The 24,670-nt window shown below is 41.1% G+C and overlaps 1 protein-coding gene across 1 annotated transcript in view; it reads left to right on the top strand.

The window, feature by feature from the left end:
• The first annotated feature begins 887 nt into the window (after nt 1–887).
• Nucleotides 888–24,670, top strand: part of PALLD (palladin, cytoskeletal associated protein) — a 205,110-nt gene continuing 181,327 nt past the window's right edge. Inside the window, exons 1-6 of the mRNA XM_037058242.1 lie at nt 888–1,066; nt 11,952–12,018; nt 13,249–13,354; nt 15,934–16,008; nt 19,962–20,103; nt 20,633–20,656. Coding sequence (XP_036914137.1) covers nt 12,011–12,018; nt 13,249–13,354; nt 15,934–16,008; nt 19,962–20,103; nt 20,633–20,656 — 355 coding nt within the window. The 5' untranslated portion in view covers nt 888–1,066; nt 11,952–12,010. The remainder of the gene's footprint in view (nt 1,067–11,951; nt 12,019–13,248; nt 13,355–15,933; nt 16,009–19,961; nt 20,104–20,632; nt 20,657–24,670) is intronic.

Below are 24,670 nucleotides of genomic sequence, written 5' to 3'. Positions count from 1 at the left end.
TCCAAGTGCTGATTAAGAGCTAAGTGCACAATACAGTCCCAGAGACTTCCATCCTTTTAGTTGCGACACATTCCTACATATTTCTTAAAAAATAAATCACATTTTGGGGGGAGGAGATTGGGACAGCTTCATGGTTTTTATAAAACTCCTGTGGAGAGTTTGAGCTGCTGGGGGAATAAAGGGGAGAGTGTGAGAGAGAACCTGAGCTGAAAGAGTCTGGCAGCCCACAGCCTCCCACACCAACCGTTGTCCTGGTTGTTTGGGAAAGGAAAGGTGCTGACCAGCAAGAATGAATTACAACTGCTCCATTTCTCCGGTTGTAGAAGCCAAGCGGTCTGCTAGAAAGTTTTGTAAATATCAGAAATGTGGAAGGCATTAAATCTGTTATTGCTCAGCTGATCAGAAGTCTTAGGGTCAACAAAAATATTGCTGCCTGTGATTTTTTTAACTCGATGATTAGTTTCCCTTGATACATTAGATATTTTGAGCATAACGTTTATATTACTTTCATATTTTTCTTTAGATAAGCATTTATAGATAAAACTGTAATAAATGTAAGAGTCATTCATTATAAAACATTTTATAAGGGACTTTGAAATTCTGTTCCTTTTGTAACTGGAATGGTCTTTCCAAGTTTAACAATGTCACTTAGTTCAATGTTGACAAAACGTACAGGCACTTTACCAACAAAACCTGTGGGAATTGTCTAGTCATTAATTTCACGGTCTAAATTGTAGAGTTTCCATCAGTAATATTGACACAGATCTTTTTTGGTCAAATAAGCATCTGATTGCGTAGCATCCAGCCTTTCACTTCTGCTTTGTTATTGTAAACATCACCATTTCCTTTCTTTCTCCTCTGCCCTTTGACCTCCATTTGCCCTGCAGATGGTTCTGTGAGGGGAAGGAGCTGCACAACACTCCTGATATTCAGATCCACTGTGAGGGTGGGGACCGCCATACCCTGGTCATAGCAGAAGCCTTTGAGGACGACACAGGTCGCTACACCTGTCTGGCTACGAACCCCAGCGGCTCAGACACCACGTCTGCGGAGGTGTTCATTGAAGGTGAGGAGAGGTTGTGAATGTGCTTTTCCAGAGCAAACAGCCTGTGTTGTGATTCAAAACTCCTTTTTCCTGAAAACTTTATAAGTACGTCGAATGGTTCTGACACTTAGGAATGCATCAACCCTGTCTAATGTCAGTATTTGTTCCTTTTCATTTGAAACATTTCAGCTACATTAACTTCAATTTATTTAAAATATAAAGCACCCAATTTATTTTTGGTTTCTTTACTGAAAAAAGAAGCAAACATATTGAAGTACCATATCAACCAAAGTTGAAATTTTCGTGAGAACAGATAAATATTTTTAAGTACATATGACAAGACTCAGACTGTAGGGAATTAGAAAACTCGATATCAAAGTATTTAGTTTTACATTGTTACTGTATTTTGATGAATGCCAATATTTTTTAATTGATTGATATTTAGAGAGAGAGGGAGCGAAAGAGATAGAGAAACATCAATTTCTTGTTCCACTTATTTGTGTATTCATTGGTTGATTCTTGTATGTTCCCTGATGGGCGATCGAACCCACCACCTTGGCAGATCGAGACAACGCTAACTAACTGAGCTACCCAGTCAGGGCTTTGACCAATACCAGTAGCTTAAGTTGAAAGTGTTTTAAGCACCACAGTCTTATATTATTTCCTAAATCCATATATCGGTGTGTATCCTATTAATTGGTTGCTTTTCAAAATTAGTGAAATACAGGGTCCGGCCACAGTAATGCCTACATGGCCCTGGCAGGTGTAGCGCAGTGGATTGAGAGCGGGCTGTGAACCAAAGGGTCGCCAATTCAATTCCCTGTCAGGGCACATGCCTGGGTTGCGGGCCAGGTCCCCAGGACGGGGGCGGGGCAGGGGGGGCCTGAGAGGCAACCACACATTGATGTTTCTCTCCCTTTCTTTCTCCCTTCCCCTCTCTCTAAAAATAAATAAATGAAATCTTTTAAAAATAACTCCTACATGGGTGTGATTGATAGAGTAATAATATGGGTGTACTAATTTATAGCTTTAATTTGAATATTTCACCTAAAATGTCATATGGTGTGCTTCAGTGTGATAGTTATGTTATAGAATTACATCATTATGATTTTGTAATGAAAGGGGCATTATTTGTGCCAGACCATGTATATAAAGAAAATTTAAATTCCTGAGGTCTCCATGACCTTATTCTTCATCTTTCTACTACTTTTAAGTGTTTAGTACCGCCGAATTTCTTCCTTATTTAAAGTAGAAAAAAGCAGGATGTGAGCCATCATTTATAGCTCCTTCAAGAACTTACAATTTATAGAAGTAACTGTTACCACTCGCTAAGAGTGTGTGCCTTGACTTCTAATAAAAGGTTCTTCTGCGTTATCTTTGAAAGCAAACATCTGTGAGCTCCTCAAGGGACCATGTCCTCATAATAAAAGCAAACATTCTGTATGTGTCAGTAACTAATACTTGCATGGGACTTAGAAATGCACACGTAGTATACATATGTAAGTTCGAATTCCATTTAAACTTCGCTGTTCGCCTATGAGGTATTGTAGCATTTCCTTTTTACAAGTGAGTAAACTGAGACCCAGAGAGGTTGTAACTTCATTCGAAGTTACACAGAGATTTAAACCCCAGCAGTCTCTCTTCGGGGCCTATAATTTTAACCACTGTGTCATACACATATCGAAGTGCTAAAGTAATAGAAAAAGAATGACAACGATTTTTAACAATAAGTTAGCAGTATTAGTCATGGGCAGGCTGCGTAGCAAACTTCTTGATGTATTTTAGAATATAATAAAGGGAACTTAAACTTCCACTAAAAACCTGCTTCTTAATGATGATCAGAGTTGCCTCCCAAATCCAAGTTCGGATAGAGCACCTTAAAATTAAAAGCTTTATTTGCTTCAGCACTGCTAGAAATGTGGTGAATTTTAGTGTGTATTGCTTTTATAATATGTTAAATAAATTCACTTTGAAGTGACAGCCTATCTACTCAATTCAGCCAGCATTTCTAAGGCCCCACGGCACAGGAGACAGTGAAGGCAGAAATGTGATGAAGATGCGATTCCTGATCCCTAACAGCAGAGAGGGGCACATTAAAAAAACAGAATGTTTAATGATAAGTGATATTGTAATAAGTGATATGTTAGAAATCTATGAAGAGTTATTGGTCACAGATGAACTTAAAAATTAACTGCAATATATGTAAGATATCCTCACTTTTCATATGAAAAAAGGAAAAATGTCTCTAGCTCTGAAACCGGTTTCAGTGTCTCACACTGGTAGACCCAAAAAACATTCACAACATGGTCTTTAATTTTATTTAAATTCGGTTCTTACCTGCAAAGCTTCTGAGCCAACAGGCCTCCATACGGGAAAATACGCCTCTAGTTCTATCTGCCATTTCATGCCCCAGACTTCAACAAAGGCAGCGGACCTCTTCCCAGGGCACAGTTTTCCGCATGAGAACACTACTTACTTAGCCAGCCCACCGCTGCTGGGCCTCTGCAACCTCAGATAGACCGTGTGTGAGGAGGAGGGTGAGGGGGCTGGACAGAGTCAGGATAAGGAACCACTGAGAGTCGGTCTCCTATGCCTAATATAAAGAACTGGCTCATTGGCCTTGTGAAATATAAATAATAATTTTTTTTAACCTGAGAAATTTCAGTATGTTTTTATGCCTGAGAACAAAACTTTAGATAAATTCTTAGGCTATTATGAGTGAAAGTAATAAATTTTTATATTTTACTTATCCAGCACTAAAAAGACTAAGTCGTATCTTGATTGAATTGTTTCCTAGAGCATGTTACTATATTTCAGCATGTAGTCAGGGAGGGTCTTTGGAAGGGTAGGAAGTTTTCTGCAAAATGTAAAAATCCAAGCAAAGCCTTCCCTAGTTTAACAACCTCCTAGTCGGAAACTGTGTAGATTTCATTTTCTTATGCATCAAGTTTCAGAATGGTACAAAATAAACTATAACTTAAGAGTAGTAGCTGATGTTTACTTAGTTTTAACTAAGAATCAAGCACTTCGTCTTTACTCGGATGATCTTTAATCTTTACAAAAATCACCCTCATTGTATGATGAAGGACACTGAAGCTGACAGAGGCTGAGTGGAGCCCCAAATCACACCAACACACATGCATGCACAGGCACACACATGGGGTTCCGCAGTTCAAACCCAGGTGGTCTGACTCACGAATCTGCCTTCTCAACCACTACAGAGTAAGATGAACTCATTACTGAGGCAGCTGTAGTCTGCCTCTGATCACCGCAGTCTGCTAATAGGACTCAGGATCTGAGCAAAGCACTTTTCAGGGCACATACTGAGCCCTATTTAGATTCCACTAAGTGTTTTCTTAGGAACTACTGTAAGGCAAGAGTGATGTAGACAGCAGGGACCCATTGGTGAAGAAGATAGGCCCACATTCTCACTTTGTGGACTCTCCAGAAGAGGAGAGACGGTAAACTCACAAATAATTCCAACACCAGCGAGTGCTGGGAAGAAAGTAAAGGTGGCTGATGGGTGAGGGCGATCAGAAAGGCCTCTCTGACAAGGTGACACTTGATCTAAGACCAGAACCCTGAGAAGAAACCAATAGGAAGACTGGGAATTGAGTGTTTACACAGAAGGCACAACCACAAGGCCCTGGGAAGGGAAGACTGGATGTGTTCAAGGAGTAGAAGGAAGTCCCAGGTAGTCGGATCATAATAGAGAAGAGGAAGCTTGGAGGGCTGGCCAGTGGCCAGTTCATGGGGACATGGGGCCTTGTGGTCACTGTTAGCAGTGTGGCGTCTACCTAAATAAGATCGCAAATCATGGAGGGTTTAAACTGAACAGTCACGTTAGCTGATTTATACAGGGTGGGACCAAAGTAGGTTTACAGTTTTGAGTATCTGAAACACAGTTTATCTTTGCATTATTATTTATTATTGTATTCAATATTATTTGCCATGTGAACAAACTATAAACCTACTTCAGCCCCACCCTGTATCAAACTGGTGCTTCGGTGGGTAACGTGAGACCAGCTAGAAGCCTGTTGCTGTGGTAGAGGAGAAATGACCAAACTGCAGGAGGAGGAGGTGTACATGGAGGTGATGGAGAGTCAGGTGGACTCCAAAAGCCGTGCAGTGGATTTGATGAGGTGGCGAGGGGAGGAAAGGGAGCAGGTGTCTCCGTGGATTTCAGGTTTACCATTGGTGTGGACAGTGTCGCCAATCTCTGAAATGGGGAAGACTGGGGAGGAACAGGGTCAGGGGACAGTGGGAGGTAAGTGATATGTTTTGAACATGCTACATTTGAAATCCCTATTTAGGTAACCAAGTGGATATGTCAAGTCAGTGATTGGACATAGGAGTGTAGTCGAGTGCACAGGGTGAGTAAAACATTTGGGAGTGTCAGGCTGTCGATGGTAGCTAGAGCTGTGGGACCAGGTGTGTTACTGGACAGGCCTGTCAGGGAGAAAGGGGGTAGTGATGGAGAGTAAGAGAACCAGGTCTGAGCCTGGAAAATCCTTCCTTCCTGTGGAAATTCCAAGGCGGGAGATGCCAGTGAAGGAGAGTAAGAAGGAGAGCCCCTGGGGTGGGGGAGCCACTGTTTGGGGGGAGGCATGAGAGAGTGTTTCAGGCCCAGGGTGATGCCAGCCCTGTCCACTGCTGCTGAGGGTCCAGTCAGGTGAGGACAGGAGGAAACCGCTGGGTATAGCAGCTGAGGCTGTTTAACAAGAGGGATTCGGGCAACCCGGAAAGGACCAACGATCAAATGCAATGAGTTGAGAAAAGTTAGCAAAATGTGGAAGGAGAAGCAACAAGTAAATAGTAATAGATTGTTGGGCCTGTCTTGTTCAAATACCAGCCTCAAATATAGGCTTCTATGTACAAAACAGTGTGGGGTCAAAAAAGGCATTTTAATTGAGATGTGATTGACAGACACCAATAGTTTCAGGTGAACAATATAATGATGTTAGGTGTACCTGTTGCCAAGTGACCACAGTAAGCCTAGTTAACATCATCTCCATACCTAGTTGGAACTGTTTCTTCTTGTGAGGAGCATCTGTCAGGTTGACTCTATTAGCAACTCCCGAACACACAATACAGTTTTGTGTCCTGTGGTTGCCATGCTGCACCTTACATGTCCGGGACTTACAACCGGAAGTTTGTTCCTCTTCACCGCCTTTAACCGTCTCCCCCCAACCCCTCACCAGCCCTCTACCTCTGCCGGCCACCAGTGCATTCTCTGTATCCCTGGTTTTAGGTTTGTGCTTTGTATTTTTATTTTAAGATTCCACATATGAGCGACATCTGATGGTGTTTGGCTTTCTCTGCCTGATTTAGTGTAATGCTCTCAGAGTTCACCCATTTGGTTGTGAATTTCAGAATTTTGGGGGGGGGGCGGGGAGCTGAGTAATATTCTGTGTGCGTGTGTGTATCTCACATTTTCTTACCCACCCATCCATGGAAGACACTCAGGTTGCTCCCACATCTTCGCTACAGTAAATAAGGTCGTAATGAGCATGAGGGTGGTGCAGATATCTTTTTGAGTTAGTGTTTTCGTTTCCTTTGGATAAATACCCACACATGCAGTTGTTTGAAAAGAAAGATGTTTTTTGGCAGTTTATCTGTATGTCTGTTTGTTTTCATACCATAATTAATAGAGTTTATATGCTAATGAAAGTAATCCAAGAGAAGAAAACATAGGTCTTGCAGAATGGAGGGAGGATAAGCGAGCTAAGTCTTTGAAAAGGAGACAGGAAGCAGAATCTGGCCCACACGAGAGCTAGGAGGTGAGGGAGGTACTCTCCAGGACTAGATGCTACCGAGACAGTCTGAGAATTTCAGGACGTACATAGGAAAGGTAAATGTAAACGGATAAAACAAATACATCTCACGTTTCCACTGCTGCCACCCCTCCTGACTGCGAAGTGGGTTACGCCGATCATCGCAGCTCTAGGAGCTCCAACGGGGGACAGGGAGGCAGTTCTGAGTGCAGGCTGAAGGGAGGTGGACTAAACTGGGCGTTACCGGTGAGGAGTTGGGTCTGATGGAGAAGAGGGCAGAGCGACATTAAAAAGGGGGGTGGGGAGTGGGACAGGAATACTCCAGTTTGACGCACGTTGGCAGATTCTGTTTGGTATTATTTATAGGTTCTCAGTTCCTTGAGTAATCCGATAAAATGCATGCCCTTGTTAAGTGACATTTTCATGCATGCTAAGATGTTACATAAGTAGCTGCCCCTGTTGGTTCCAGCAAGAAAAAGCCTCCTTTAACGTACAGTTTCTGCCAGCTCTTGAAAATGTGTTAAGACAAGCTGAAGGCGTGTAAGCCCAGTTTGGGTCATTCTTCACAATATTTTCTGCCTAGCCTAGTTCCAGCACCGTGAACTTGAACAGTCATTTACTGTCTCTGGATTCAGTTTCTCAGTCTCTGCCTGCAGGAAATTAGATTGTGATAAAGACTGAGTGAGTTAATTGCCTAGACCTGGCACGTGGTGGGAGCTATCATTATTATGACCAAGAAAAAGGACATTTTGATTTTTAAAATCTAAAACAGATTAAAAATAAAATATAAAAACTCATATGTAATTCCACTATCCTGTGTTTTGTATTTGTACATTCTGTATCCTCTATTGTACCTTTTTTAAAATTTAACCTATTTTAGTTTAAAAAACTATTGAGGAACTAAGAGGTTGAGTAATGTGCTTGAGGTCATGTAACTAGAAAGCGGTGGCAACAGAATGTACACTCACGTTTTTTTAAGGTTTTGGATGGTGGTTGCCATGCCGGTAATTACAGCAACTACGAAAGAAGGGAGGGAGAAAGGTGAGGAATGGGGGCCGGGTGTACTTAGTCCTTCAATTTTGAAAGCCAAAACATGTACAAAAGGATGAAGTTCATGATGAGATTCTCATTCAGGGTTTAAAAAATGTACACATACGTGTATAATTTTTAAAAATATTTTATTTATTTTTAGAGAGAGAGAGGAAGGGAAGAAGAAAGAGTGGGAGAGAAACATCAGTGTGTGGTTGCCTCTCTTGTGTCCCCTACAACCTGGCCTGCAACCCAGGGGTGTGCCCTGACTGGGAATCGAACCAATGACCCTTTGCTTCACAGACCCATGCTCAATCCACTGAGTGTAAAATTTTTTAATGGTTGATACCTGCTTTTATGAAGACATCCTATTTCCTGAAGTCGAAGCTTTATAATTTATATCTAATTTGTGTTTTTATTTATGGAAGATACCAGATTGGCAAAAGTAAAAATAATTAAAAACAGTAATTTCATGAGTATGAAGAAATGGGCATTTTGATATATTGCTACTTTACACACATTTCTAGCAATATGTTAAAAATAGAAATAATACACATATCCATTAATAGTGGAATAATAAAATTATGGTAAATCCATACAAATGAGTTTGAAGCAACCACTAGAAAACTATAAAAGTACATATTTATTTATTGACATGCATTAAAATTGGACAGTCTGATAGCATTTTTATCCTTTAAATATATTTTTTATTATTTTTATGTACACAGGCATAAACTTCAGGAGTATGTGCTCCAAAGTATATAAATGGTGATATTCCAAATGATTTCTTTTATTTTTGCTATTGTGCATTTTATGGGGTCTTTTCCTACAAGGACAGATTAATAAGTTTTAAAAACAGAAAGGGGCTACTTTCAGGGTCAAAGCAAAAGACTCGTCTTTTTGTGACGCTTCCCCTGCACTCCATCCCGAGAGCAGAGCGAAGATGATCCGCCTGTGATCCCTTCACTCCATGTGGGGGGCAGTGCAGAAACGGTTAGCATTCGAGCAGGTTCATAGCTGACACACAGGTGGAGAGTAATTGCAAGGACGGGAACGTGTGCCGCCTTGAGATTGGCACCTACATAAAGCAATGAAAGTGATGGTTTGATAAATACAGACAAAAATGTTAACCTGAGACAGGAGTGGTGTTTCCTGGAGGCAGGTGCAGAGCAGATGCTGAAAGGGAGGAGGCAGAAGAGGAGAGGGTTGCCCTGAGGGGAAGGAAGGGAGCTTGCTGGCACAGACCGGGAGATCTGATCCACTGCCATCTGCAGGAGCTGCTCTGACACCTGAGACAGAAGGTGACATTGAGATTTCACAAGGGTTGGACAGGTGTGCAAAAACTAGCAAGTGTCTTCTCAGGGGAGGCCAACTTTTTTTCATCCTTTACCTTTCTCTGAACATCAGCTAGAAAAAGGTAGCAAAAAAAATTTAAAAAGAATGTTTTTCTAAATAGAGGTAATCATAGGGGATTTTTAAAAATGATTTAAATGTTGGGAGTGATGTGAAAAATAGTTATTTCTTCCTAAATTTTCAGGCCACTTGGAGAGTGTCTGGTAATTCCTGGAAGATTTTGCCAGCCCTCTCCTTAATACTGCCACGATTCCAGTAAACCGATCTCCCTCAGGTTACTGTGACTTTCTGAAAACCGAGTCCACTGGTCCCCACCCCCCCACCCCCGCCCCTGCCCCACCCGGCGCAGCTCTCATCTCCCGGTCACAATCAAACTTTCTCCTTCTGTCACCTGTTGGAGATGGTTTGCTGTCTGCTTTGCTCTGCTTCCCCCCCTACTCCCTCAGCTCCCCCAGCCTCGCTGGTTTTCCCCGCTCACCCTTCTCAGTGCCCAGATGCCTCACTTTGGCCCTGGCATGTCACCCTTTGTTTCTAGACTTGCCTCTCACCATTCCTCCCCCCTTTCCCCTGCCACCAAGATACTGTTCTTCTCTCGTTGCCCAGTCGACTCCTTGTCCCTAAACAAGCTTTGCTCTTCCTTAGTTCCATTCATTCATTCCACCAGAAGTTAAAGGCCTGCCACGAGCAAGGCATGAAGCTGAGCTCTTGGAGGAAACCAGACGTGCATGGCACACGGAGCTCATGTGGAAGGGAGCAAGTATGGACCATGAGTTCCAAACACACGAGTGCAGATCTCATCACCACTGCTTCCTAGATACGTGGCCTTATGCAAATGACCTGACCTCTTGGTTCCTCAACTTTCTCATCTGTAATTGGATATAACTAACCTCTTAGTGAGCTTCATTATTATAATAATTAAATGCCATGAGGTGCCTAGCAGACTGCCAGGCAAATAGCAAGTATTTAGAAATTGGTAGTTCCCTTCCTAACACCACTTCAGTTCTCAAAGAACTTATAATTTTCTAGCAGATGCAATATTTTAAGTGGTATGAGTAATGCAAACAAGAACCGCAGGAGTTCAGAGAAGACAGAGCTCAGAAAAATGACTGGGCTGATCTTAAAAGACAGAGTATCAAGAAGAGGCTGGGTAGGAGTTTCCTACGAAGATGAGTAATGTAACTAAAGGGACAGTGCCCGGAAAAGACCAAGCAGGGAAAGCCCTTCCCAACTTTGGGTCTTCATTTGCTCAAAGTCCCCGTCTCGGCGGAGCCGTCCTCTCCACCCTACTTAGTACTGCACCCCCCTGCTTTCCCATTGCGCCCAGCGCCCCCACCCTGCTTTGCGGTCTTTCATTTCCCTCGCCACCAGACTATATTTACTTACCTTATCTGTCGGGCATGTTCTCAAACGAATGGAGCCTCTGCCAAGGCAGGTGCGTGTATGTGTTTTCTTCACTATTGTGTTCCCATTACCTAGTGGAATGTGCACCAGGGAGTGTGTTCAGCTCTCTGGATGGGGGTTGTGTGATGTGGACACTCAGGAGGTTCTGGAAGATAGGAGCATTAAGGTGACAGAGGGCGAAGACAAGTTTGGAAGAGCGAGAAATGGGAAGAGCAGAGAAGACTTTATTGCGGTGGTCCAGGAAGCAGGGGAAGAAAGCCTAGACTAGGCGGTAGTTATAGAAATAAATGGGAAGGGACAGCAAACATTCCAGCGGAATTACCTCAGCATGATGGTTTCCACATCAATAAAAGGCTGGAAAAATGTACTATAGTCATGGGAAGGAACACTAGGCAGCCATCCAAGAGAATTTAGTAAATGTATCTATTCTAAATGTATTGGTGGGCAAAAATAACTAATGGCAAAGAATACATATAGTGTGATTCCATTTTTGTAATTATGTGTATAAGTGTATGTATGTCGCTACATCAAATTTATCTGAAAAACACACACCAGGCTGCTAATATATGAAGCATAGCATTAGGGAAGGCACCAACTGCTCTTTAGTACAGTATCATGCAATTCTAGGCTATTTACTTACTTTTCCATAAGCATGCATTATTTTACATTAAAATATTTTTAAAATAGGTAATTTGAATAACTCAAGTTGTCTACAGGAAATACCAAGAATATACTTTTAACCATCACCGTTATTTTAAATGTCACTTCACATCTCTCATCACAAAATATATGAAGATTAAAATGTAAGTACAGTATGCATTTTGACTAAAAATCTGACCCTTAATTCAAAAACAGGAATGAGGCAAGTGAATGTGGGAAAGCACAATCCAGAATCAGAGACCCTTTTATTTAAGAATGAACCCTTTTTATCCAAGAATCAGAAAGCATTTCCTAATTAATGAGTGATGAAGACGTTAATAATCCACACCATTAAGTCTCCTGGGAAATGGTTAAAGTTTAAAACCACGAATGTTTTGCCCACAGACACACTAAAATTTATTTCAGAGTTTATAAGCCATTTAAAAGTATGGTTGTGATGGCCAAAATGATAAAAATGAAACTAATAATAAATCTGGCATTAAGAACATTGTTGCTTTGAAGAAAGCTTTTCATAGTAGTTCTTTTTTTTCCAAATGATTTTCTGAAGAAGCAGTCCAAGTAAAAATGATCTGAACCATTCTCTGTTTCAAAACAGACTGTTATCGTTTAAAAATAAAGAATGTTATTCTTTGAAGCAATTATTGATACTATTTACATCTTAATTTTATTATTATTTTTAACTCTCTCAGGTGCCAGTTCAACAGATTCTGACAGTGAAAGTTTAGCTTTCCTATCAAAACCTGGAGCTATGCCGCAGTAAGTGCCTACAATTTCATCCGTTACACAGCAAAGACTGGTGGCGGGATGGGGGGGGTATGAAGGCACCATGTTGTGCTTTCAAGGAAAAGGTCAACTGATGTCAATCAGATCACATACTTGAACTTGGAGCATAATTTTTAAGTTATGAATTTGAGCTCTGAAATCTTCATTTCATCATCAATATGCCAAAATCTAAAAATATATCATGCTAGTATCAAAGATAAGTTATAAATTTGTGAAAAAGTCATATTGAGAGAAAATTTATTAAGTCACTACTTAAAATAAATGAGGATCAATGTAGTTAACATAAACTGGAAAATATCTCATTGGGCCAGCAATGTGTTTCTATTTGGATAAAGACTATTTCTATTTTGATCTTGTCATGAAAATCTCAAAATTTAGTTCTTCCTACAAAGACACATGGATTATTAGTAAAATGTTAATACCTGTTTTTCGAAACAAATAAAAGCTGTCAGAATTTTCTAGAAAAGTCTATGAATATTGAGACTGTTAACAAATTCTTTTGACCTGTTAGTGTATATACATAACAATCATATGCACTCAACATCAAACGATTACCAGATATTAGTGCTAAAGAGACCTTGATAAGATCAGACAGGTACTCTGCCACCTCTCCCTTCAGACAAGGATCCAAGTCTCGGGAAGTTACATGACTCGATTGGGATTCCACAGCCAACGAGTGAACAAAACAGGGTCTAGAAACCAATTCCTCTTAACCTTTGTCTCTTAGGCACCTCACTAACTTCTATGCACTGAGAAAGACAAAAATTTCAGGACACTCTCAACTTCACAAAATACAGATCCAGAACAAAGAACCACTGCTAGACTGAACACAGACCACCAAAACATTGAATTAAATATAGAACCCTGATCCTGTAGATTTCAAATATCTTCTTACTGCTGACGATTAGACTTTTTCTAAGAATTGTGTTTTCTCTCAGGACTTTCAAGGTCAGTACTTTACACTCACTGACATTGGCTGCTACAGCTACTTTTATCCATGTGTTTATTTTGCTAATATCTCTGAGGTTCATTATATGCATATATTAGCCACAGCTGTAGCAACTGTTCCCATTTCTCAAGCACTTGAGAGTTGAAGCCACTGAAGTCCACAGAAAGTAGCTGGGCAATTCTATGGAAAAGCTTTAAAAAATAACTCCCACTTTAAAAAAATTCTGATTAGACACTTGCCTCCCTGTTTTCCAGAGCTCAGAAGAAAACAACTTCTGTGTCCCTAACGATAGGATCGTCATCTCCAAAGACCGGCGTGACCACGGCGGTGATCCAGCCGCTGTCTGTCCCCGTGCAGCAGGTGAGCCTGTGACGGGGCCCAAGGGAGTGGGGCTGCCAGCAGGCTTCTGGATTGAAAGAATGTCACTTCGATTTTACTATTCCATAACCTTGAAATAGTTCCTAAGTACAAATACAACTGGGAGAAAAGAAAATGTTAGGTTAAGTTCTTCCTTCTGATGAACCAAAAAATCAAAGCCATACCACCAATTCCTGCAACATCTGCATTTCCACTGGGAACCTCCCTGACAGACAGTGACCTGATAAAATGCTACTTGTCTCATCTACGACTGTTTGATTTCACCCCCACTTGTGTGTTCTGTCATATCTATAGCCAGACTCACTATCTCATTTAAACAAGTGAGAAGGCAAGAGAAGTCTGCATACCAACAAAAGTGTTCTCATCCTCTGAGCCAGGGGTATCAAAGTCATTTTCACAGGAGGCCACATCAGCCTCATGGTTGCCTTCAAAGAGTCAAATGTAATTTTAACTCCTTAACAGTTAAGGGGTAGTTACATTTATACAGTCCTAAAATTATTTTGGCTCTTTGAAGGCAGCTGCGTGGCTGATGTGGCCCCCGGTGAAAATGAGTTTGACATCTCTGCTCTAAGCACTAAACAGATAATAAGAAAAAAATTCAAATCCTTGACTTTACCATGCATTTTATCTTGCTTTTATTTCATTGTAAAACTGCTTTATCCAAGAAAGAACAATGGTACTAAACTACTGGAAAGAAAGTATAGTAAGTTTACTTTGCAAACACCAACTATATTAATTTTTAAAGTAATAATATTACAATCTGCATATCTCTAACTACAATGTATGTTACTTTGCCTTTATGCTGTGAGGAGTTTCTTTAAAAACAGCACCCACAGAAGGCTTCCCCCAACACTCTTGAACTGTAAACTCATGCCATACTTGTAAGTATGTTAAGTGTGTTTTGGGGGCATTTCCCTACCTACTATCTGCAGAGCACTCAGAGGTATTTAATTAGAGGTGAGTGGCATGTCCTCTGTGACATGTATGACATGCAGACAGTAGAGAAAAAAAACTCAGTTCATAAACTTGCAAAGAACCAACCATTATAAGTTATTTGAACATGGCATATATTGTAGGCATTTCCTTTAAACCCCTAAATGATAGTGGAATTTACAGAAATGTATCTGATTAAATCAGTGAATTTTTTGATGTTTCATATTTAAGTATTGACAAATATTTAATCAATGCTTAGCACTATGTTAGGCATTTCACCATTTCATGGTGCTAAGAGAATACATTAGCACCAGCTCTGTTCCCAGTTTACAAACTACATGGGGAACAAGAAGTATACACATGAAACCCTTGAATATGATAGACTGTATTAAGGTATAACACAGAAGCCTAAAAGCAGAAAAACACATGTACATCTAAATATGTAAGTATCATAGTAATGTAAACAGTACTTTTAAAAATGGTTTAAATTCTACAGGAACACCGAAGAGAAGGTCATATATTCTACTTGTATAGTTGGGAGAAAGAAGTGCCCAGAGAAACTCCATTGCATTATTATAGGCGAGGTGACATAGAGGTTGATGCCCTGGATTCATACTGCCTGGGTTTGAATCCCAGTTCAGCCACTTACTAAGGGACCTTGAACAAGTAATATAAGTTTTCTATGCCTGTTTTTTTTATTTGTAAAATGAAGATAGTGATGCCATCCATCTCAAGATTGTCATGAGGATTCAGTCACTTAATCTCCATATAACTCTTAAAACAATGCCTGGCACAGACTAAATACTATATGTTTATAGTATAAATACTATGCTATATGTGTTCATATGTTCTCTGTTAGCCAAGCCTCCTGAATAATAAGCCCGTGGAAAGTCTCACAAGGATAATGAACAAGGCCCATGACCATGCTAGCCTCGCTACCACTCTGCCAACTTTCTCAATGATGCCCTCTGGCACCATTATATCTAGACAGATAATATCAGATCACCACTTCTTAGCTTAAAAAACTAGTAACCACTTATAGAGAAGTGAATAAATCCAGAGTGTTTAAAAATGCATGAGTGTACTAAAATATTTTCCATTCTGAAATCCTTAGCACCTTTGTTTTCTGCACATCAAGAAAATATATATATATCCCTTTTTCTTTCTATAATTTCTATCAATGTCAAAAAAGTATGCAACTTAAAATTGAGATAAGTAGATGTTTGATAATTTCCCCTCCACTGCCAGTAACTTGTGCTTTTTATTCAATGAATTTAGACTATATTGAAAAAAATAAAATAGAGTTGTCTGTGAGAGCTTTTGAAGAGACCCCTGTGGAAGTCCCACACACAGAAATCCATTTGGTAATAGCATTTAACAGTTCACAGATCCCCGAGGAACCAGTGGACTTCGCCTTGAACATCCTTTTGGGTAGACAATAGTACCAGATGTGCAGTGAGGAAGCAGACAGTGTCTGTAAGAGGAGATCAGCAAAGTGATGCCTGGAGAGACTTTCATTCACTCATTTCATTCATGTGGAGTGATCTTAATAATGAGAGGCTTCTTCAGTCCATCTTTCCAGCAATGTATGTATTTAGAATTTGATCTATGTGTCTCTGCTCTTTCAGGTTCACAGTCCAACCTCGTATCTCTGCAGACCTGATGGAACCACTTCTGCCTACTTTCCTCCTGTTTTTACAAAGGTCGGACATCTGCAAGTGTCATTCTCTGTATTTGTTTTGGTGCTGTCATTTCACTCTCTTGTGGCTTCGTGTAGCCATCTTGAAAAACTAAAACAGATCAGTAGACTAATTATCATGGTTACCTTCGGGGCTCAGTAGATATGTATTGAATAATGGCCATGTGACTGTGAGCTTGGGATGGGCCAAAGAAATGTGGGCAAGGTCAGTGACCTGACAGAGGTCAAAGGACAGTGGAAAAGCCAGGACAGAAAAAATAAGACAAAATTCTGTCTAGGATATTGCTTGGAAAACCCAGCAACCTTTATAGAAATTTTTTTAATGACTAATTTTTCATGTGTTCTAAGTTGGTGTTTTGCATTGCCAAGCTGAATGAAAGACATTTCATTTCATTGGACAGCTGCTCACCCCAGAAAGGCTTCTGTGTAAATAGCAGATCTTCTCCCACCACCTCAAAAGGAGAGATGTATCATGCCTGTGGGCTGGTAGACTGTAAAAAAATTATGAGTCCCAGTGTGATCTATAAGTTTAATGCAAATCTAGCTAAATTTCCAGTGGTTTTCTTGTATTTATTTGTTTAATACTAAATTTGGTGATTGGATTCTTAAAGTTTAATGGAAGAAATGCTAAGAGTAGCCAAAACACCCCTGCAGTAGAAAAATAAGGTGGTGGTAGGGAAGGGGAGGGATTCGCCCTCAGACATCGCAACCTCCTGAATGTGTAGTGTTAGGAGAGCATGGAACAAAGCCAGGCAGATTGATGAGTCATCAGAATAGAACTCACTCAATACCTACAGAAACCTGCAAGCCTCTGGGTGAAAAATACTAAATTCGATTTCTGCCTCATACTTTTCACAAAAACCAATGCCAAGGAAACTAAAGACAAGTGTGATGAGCAAATCTATAAAATCTTCTGTGAGGCAGTAGAGAAGAGCATTTTCATTTTCTTCATGTAGGAAATGATTTTTTTTCTTCTAAGCCAGCCTGTATCCAGCTTTATTAAAGATCTTCTCATAAACAGACCATTTACTGGAGGACACAGGCAACAAATGGTAATAGTTGGCAAAATTTTCAAAGTCCCCTCCTGGGTAAACTACCAAAAAAAAAAGTCATGTAAAACCCTACCAAATCCAATGTCACACTGCAAACAGCCAGGGAAGTCGTCCTTTGATGCTTAGAACAGGAAAGGTTTGCAGAGTGGTAGACATTCATATTTTTATGTAGTTTAAAACCTTTTCACAAGGGGATTTGTGAGACTATCACCAGAAGATCCGTGTTCCCTGATGTATCACTGCCTGAGTCACGGTTGATCTGGGGCATGTCAGGCTCAACACAGCTCTTGCTTTAAGCAAAATAAAGTCCCATGCTGCTGGTGTCAGGGAAAAAGATTGCAAGATTTTGCTCTCCTTCCCCACAGTGGCCTGGCATGGGGAAATGTCACAGAACGCCTCCTGGCGCTCGGGAAAATCCTGAAACGTCAGACACAAAACCGTGTTTTGTGAGATCCAGCTTCTGTGACACTGACGTTCCATTGGTGGTGCTTCCCCCCCTTTCCCAAAAGAGAACCATGTAGCACTCTGTTAGCTTCATAAAAGGAAAGGTAGAACAAAAGTCTACATTTTTATCAACATTGAATTTTAAATCTTAAACTGTGGAGTAGTGGGAAACTCAGAGCACCCGCACTGGGCATCTCCAGGGACGCCACTTTCTGTGCCTGGACTATGGGACGTCGCTCTTGTTTGTATCTGCTTTTCTTTCCCTTTTCCCTTTGTGCAACCTCCCTTCCTGCCTCGTATGGTCCTTTGTGTGCCTGGGCTAAGGTTATTGGAGAGGCAGGTTTAGGGAGTGAATCTGCCGATATCTGGAACTCAAGTGAGCCTGTGCTTCGTTGACCTCAGTGCCTTCTCTGGCCTTTCTCTTGGGCACAGTGGTTGACAGTGATGGCAGGTGGGCTTTGCCAGTCCAAGGGGTGCCTCCGTCTATTTTCTCGTGCTGCTCTGGGGAACATTCCCGGGTTTCACAGCCAGCACTTCTGCCTGCAGGCCACTGTGCTTAGCTGGAACCACAGAACTGGTGTGCCCTGTGGAACTGTGAATATTAGGGACATGCATGAGGCCAGGAAAGCAACAAGCACTGTGTGGCATTTCTTTCCAAATACTTGGCCCCTTCTTAGGGAACACAGTACCGTGCAGACTTGATGTATGTTCACAGATGTCCTTTATAGACCCTAAAACACCAGGGGTCGCAAATGCTACCCTGAATAGATGATCCAAACTGTCAAGTACAACCTCTAATGGTTGGCTCTGTCTCCCTCAAGGCTCCTCTTTATGTTCCTACAAGTCCCCTAATGGCTTTGTTCAGCTGTGGCTTTTGCCAAGATAAAAAAGTTTGCTCCTGGAGGAGCCAAATTGCAATCTTGGAATGACTATGCTGTGTTAAGTGCTTAAAATACTTGGCATCTGCCCATTTATACATCTCTGACTTTCTGATGTTTGAATGAAGCACGCAATCCTAGGAAGAATTCAGAGTCTCTTTTGGTGCCTGTGAGCTCAGAAATGAGGGGTATTTGTGCACCGCTTGTCATTTACCGTAAATAGCTTCCTGGACAAGCCTGGGGGTGTTTAATAATTAATCCACACACGCTGGGCCCCATGCACAACACCTCCCAGCTATGATCCACTAAATTAACTCTTTCTGGACCCAATCAGAAAGCAGAAGTCAATTAAAGCCAGAGATTTTCTACAATTAAAAATAAGGTGGGAGGGAAAAATGCAACCAGAAATAGCTAATAATCGTAACGCTTTCACTTGAAGACATTCTTAACCACCAGAATTCTTACCTGAGTCCTTCCCAGACTTCACACCAGACTTCACACCAGACTTCCGTAAGTCTTCTGCCAGCAGCATGAACATGAGAATTTCCATAGCTCTTTAGCACCAAAGGCCATTTGCTGCAGGATAGATTTTTCCCAGCCCATGGTTTGTTGTGTTCTCAGATAATTTCAAAACAAAATAAAACCCAAATAGAAAAAAAAACACACTTCCTAATGTGAATTTTTTTTTTTTTGCTTTTGGTCTATGAGTTGGTGAATTATTTGATCCTATTTGAATTACTTTGAGAGTTCTACCTACCTTGTGTCCCGGCCAATACTCTATCAGAAGTTTAATCTAAAGTTTAGACAGGCCTCATGGCTGAGTAGTCCCGGTGGAGGAAGATAGAGAGGGGACATATGGAAGGGAAATATTAAGCTTTTGATATCTAATAACCAGGATGTAAAAGCTGTACCTCTTTGTATCCGTGAAACCAAGTTACTGCCTAACCGGCCGGACTGTAAAAATGCACTGGTCTAGAGGGCGAGTGGGAGGGCCACGGCCAAGGTAATCAAGGGAGGAGGAAACGAAGGTCAGCAAGAGAAGGGTGCTGCCTTTTAAAAGATTCTACTCAGAACCTCATAGTGAGAAAGTAGCCAAAACCCTTGGTCTTAGTGCACCTGACACTGGGAACTGGTTGGGCAGACGTGATGGGGGAGAAGGTTGGAGAGTGTGAAGACAAATACATGTCTTTTTTCTCCTTTTGTCTGGGTTCCGCGGGAAGCCACATCCATAAGGTGTGTAATTGTTTTAAGAAGTTTACATCCCACCTGCTTACTCTTAAATGTAAAGGAAGGTAATAGTTGTTACTGTAAAAGCATGTACATACAAAAGAGTCAATAAATTTGCAGACAGGTGCAAAATTTCTACAGACCCCGTGGTAAACCACACTCAGTTTATCACAGAGATTATGAAAAGCTGATGATGAATGAATTGAAAGGTGCTTATCCTCCCTGAGTTAGTAATCATTCTTTTACGGTGCAAGTTTCCCATTTTCTTCTCTGAGATCTGGACGTTTTATTCTGTGTTACAAGATTGTGTATGGACACACTGAAGTCTGATGGGCAGCGTTTTTCTCGCACTTCAGGAACTGCACAACGCAGCCGCGTCCGAGGGCCAGGTGGTGGTCCTGGAGTGCAGGGTCCGCGGGGCGCCGCCTCTGCAGGTCAAGTGGTTCCGGCAAGGCACTGAGATCCAGGACTCTCCAGACTTCCGAATTCTGCAGAAAAGTAAGGAGAGGTGCCCGTTCTCCCAAATCCAACCTCTGTCCTCTCCCGAGCTTCAGAAAAATCAGCAAGGGTTTAGCCATCTAGACAAACTAATTCTCATTTTCACAGAGAGGCAAGGAGATATGTAGCCAATGGGAGGGTCCAGTAAGTTGAAGCTGGAGTGCTCGCTGGTGGACCCCCTTAAAACTCTGCGGAAAGTTATATGTTCTTTCTTTAGGGGAAAAAAATGCACATGTAGTTTTGAACTCAAAGCTGGGCAAATACTTTTAAGAGGCTTACAAGCTTCTATAAGACCTTCTACAAATTCCGGTTTAAATAACTTCCCAGTGTAAGCTGTTACTAGAATTTGAGATTTTGTATTTGTAGAAATTGGTCTATCACTTTACTGCTTTGGTGTTACGATTCATCTATAACATTTCAGCAGACATGCCCTAGACAAGGTAATAGAAAAAGACAGGTCGCTTTATACTGAACGGAATCCATTCTAATACTCCATTTCTATTTACTTTTTTTCTTATGTGGCAAACAGAACCCAGATCTACAGCTGAACCTGGTAAGAAGCTTTTCCCCCTTCTTTGGTAATGTATCTTTTGGGTTTCAATAGTTCTTTGTTTCTGTTTCAAAGCCACAAGCAGAACAATGTTTTTGCAGTTCCCTGGAAATGTGAAACCCCCTTCAAGACAATATCTTCTTTATCGTGGGGTCTGTGCGCTGCGTTTTACATCAACTTCTTTATTAGTAAAACATTAAGTTCCACTCAGACAAGAAGGTCAGGCTCAGTGACTTAAGGCTTTCTGAAATACAGTCTTTTATACTCAGAAAGTAAACTAAGCTAATGATGAAAAAACATCCTCCTGAAATTCCAGGAAAGGAGAACAATCTGCCGCATACTTGTGCAGACCAAAACCCACTGACATCCAGACTCCCCACATAAAAATGTGTCTCGCATGAGAGCAGCCCAAAGATATAAGCAGCACTGACCACCAGGCATTTCTCATTTATGTGTCCTAAGCCATAACATTTGACTGTACTACAGGCATGAAGAAAGCCACCTTGCCCTAGTATCTTGCTGAATCACTAGGTCATTTGACCTCGTCGGAGTGCTGTGTTATCCAGAAGCGTCGGCTCCAACTTTTCTCTGGCCTCAGACTTTTTATGTATTTTTGACTCCTCATGGACAAAAGTGATGTTTGTAAAGGGAACTAGAGGTTTTGCCTAGGTTTTTTCATAGTCCGTCCTCCTTGAAACTACTTTCTTGGTATTTTTCTCCATAAGCAAAGTCACTGCTTTCACTTCTTACCAAAAGGTAGACAATCAAATCTGTGCCTCTGTTTCAGCATCAAGGAGATCCTTCCTACCATATGTCCCTCAGGAGCTGTGACTTTGATCTGTCCCTTCTTTGAGAATGTGAAGGTTTTGTGTGAGTTACTGCAGCTTTACTGCGGTCAGTCCTGACCCTCTCACATCTGGGTATTGGATCATTGAAAGCAGAGTGTGATCCTCTTAGGATCCAGAGTTTAAGGGATGCTGAGTAATATCCTTAGAGAGCAGCTGGAATTGATCTGGTGCCTTCTTGTCATGAGTTACAGCTAGAGCATGTCACCCCACTTAATGTGTCAGTCACCACATCAGACACTGTATTCACTTTCTGATCCATGGAAATATGCAGCTGTGTGCTTTGTCTGTGATACGTCTTTGTATAAAATGGCATGATGCTGGTTCCCTGACACATGGAACTTCTGAGGCTTAATCTACTGCATGAGCTTATATGGAAATCCTATAGGGAATGAGGACATCTTTTGTATCTACTGAGAGAGAGAGAAAGAGAGAGAGAACCACATACTTCTTTTATCTGCAAGAAAGTTCATGTGAACACATCTATGGAGTAATTTTTGTCTTCTGATGCCTTTTGCACAAATGAAACTAAAATCTTGGGCCAAAAATTATAAAAGCATTACTACTGGAACAGATTAAGACTGCTTTTGATGTTGCAATTTTGGATTCTGAGTGAATTCATGCAACTCTTTTTCATCGTGTTGTTATCTATTGTCCTCACCTGCAGAGTTGGTGGTGATTTATGAAATGTCTCCCATGATCTGTGTTGGAAAATCATAAACTAACCATCTTCTGAAAATTCAAACCACTTGTTAGAAACTGCATAGTTTCATGTTTGAGTATGTACATGTCTGACACTTGAAAACACTCAATGTACTGGCTAAGGAGGAGTAAATCTGGGTGAGGAGGGAGAGGAGATGCATCTACTATCTCCAACTCCTCCATCTTGCTTTCCCTCACCACCTACTGCAGACACTCCTGTCTCAGTCATGGTTTGCTGTTTTGCTTCTAGAGTATAGTTTTGATCATGAATAACTTAATAAAATTGGTCTTCAAGACCTTCCTGGAATAATCTGGCCTCTAGACCTTACTGAAATGCCTTTTGGTGTAATGTGGCAAAATCATGAAAAAAGCTATGGAAGGCCTTCCTTTTAAACCACAGGTCTGGGTAATGTATAAAACAGCTTCTCCTTTCCATGTTGATGGGATTCTCTTATTTTTCTTTTCCCTTTTGTTAAATCTGAAAGCATTTAAGAAAAGACTCCTCCATTCCAACCAAAATAATAACATTTGCGGAAAACAAATATTTCTTGGTAGAGAAATATTTCAAGCAAATCTGTCAATATGATAAAAATATGCCATAGAAGCTATTAAAAACTAAATGCAACTAGTTTTCCCTGACCTTAGATAATTTGCCACAATCATGTTTACCACCACACAACACTGCTGGAATCTCTCCTTCCTCTTTCACGGTGGGGCATCCAAGTACACTTTCCCAAGTGCTCTGCTTCAGGAACCAGTGCATAGCGTTAAATCCATGACCATATTTTTTAAGGAAACAAACAGAAAATTTAAACACAGGAATGACTATTCCAGCGACTCTGTGTGAGTTGTTATGAGTAAGAACTTTAGAATATGCAAAAGTTGAAACATATTTGTATTTAAACAATGTTTTGGCATGCCTGACAAAACTAGGTACAAGTAGCCAAATGTTTTCCTTACTTTGACCTTGAAGTTGACCATTGGCATTGTCAGGGAAGAACAAAATATGTATTAAACAGTTTATGTGCCTTAAATAACCTGACTGACTGTTCCATCCAGTAGACCACTGACCTATTCAACTAGGTAAAATATATCTAGGAACTGGCTTTCCTGGTAGTTGTTTTTCAGCCACTGTTACGTGGAAAAGAGAAAAGCAGACACGACTACAATACATCTGAGGCAAGAGATAAATTTTATAGGACTAAGGCAGTGATGTTTTCCAAATGCTGAAACATAAATAGCCTTTGAAATTCAGGAACATACTTAAGCGTTCGGATTTTATTACCCTCTCTTCTCTTCCTCTGACAGATTCACTCCTGCTCCCTCCTCTCTGGCTAGTGTTCAGTCAGTCTGTTTCTTTCTCTCTTGCCACCTCCCTGCTCCCTCCCTCCTTCCTTCTCTCTCTCCTCTCTTTCTACATTTTCTGCCCTCATTCTTGTCATCTTTATTCTTCACTTCCATTTCTTATTCCTGTGTAATACATTTTAAAGCTCCAGAAATAAAATGGAAATTTCCTAGACCCTCGATCTAGCCCCATAGGGGTTAGATCATTAGATAAAGAAGGACTTGGCAAACTCCCTCCCAATGCATTTGTGCAACTGAAACAGGTTTTTCTTGTCACTACTGTGTTGCATCTGTCTAATATGTTTTACACTCCCTTCTCTGTCTAGACAGAAGTCAGCTTACATCACAAATCCTTTCAGACTGTTTTGTGAATTAATAGCTAGTCAGCTTACCTAAGACCAACATCCGTTTGTCATATTACCTGCTCTGGGCCTCTTCTCTGACATTCTGACTTTCCACTGATTGGATCCTTCAAAGCCTACTCTGGGGGGCTGGGGTGGCAGACAGCACGGAAGACTCATTTGACAGCTATTAATACTCAGGCCCTTACTCAATGGTCTGAAAACAGCCCCAGACTGTATTGAGTTACTTTTAGAGCATTGTCTAATAACATGCAAAATTGAAGTACAAAAAAAAGCCTCTTACTGGTTGGAGATTACACATGTAACAGTATGGTGTCTCCTATTCTGTTCATTCAAGAATCACTTTCAGTATGAATATCTGCTCACCAATGCCACCCGCCATCCTAGATGCTGTTTGGTCAAGTCCATGTTCTGGTTCTGCAACTCAGAATGGGAAGCAGATGGTATTTGGTTCGGTATGCGAAGGTGCCGAGGTGCAGGGGGGCCGTGGTGAGGATGTGTGTTGAGATTCCAGTCGATTGTGCATACTGAAAAGCTTAATGCAAGTGCAGGTTAGGATGATGGGTTGAACAAAAGAGGGTTGCTTCAAAGCCCTGGTTCGCAAGTTGCGTGACGGCACCCTGAGATGCCACACGAGACCAGGGGAGGTGCTGTCATGGCTGAAATTTTGCATGTGAACATGTGATACTCAACATCTGATAGACATACGAGGTAACCACTAGATTGAAATAGTTCAGAGTTTCAGCATTAGATCACTCTACATT

The sequence above is a fragment of the Sturnira hondurensis genome, unplaced genomic scaffold, assembly GCF_014824575.4.
Source record: "Sturnira hondurensis isolate 20B ecotype Veracruz unplaced genomic scaffold, ASM1482457v3 Scaffold0010128, whole genome shotgun sequence".
Classification (NCBI taxonomy): domain Eukaryota; kingdom Metazoa; phylum Chordata; class Mammalia; order Chiroptera; family Phyllostomidae; genus Sturnira; species Sturnira hondurensis.
The sequence above is the reverse complement of the archived record's forward strand: the minus strand, read 5'-3'. Positions and strand labels throughout refer to the sequence as shown.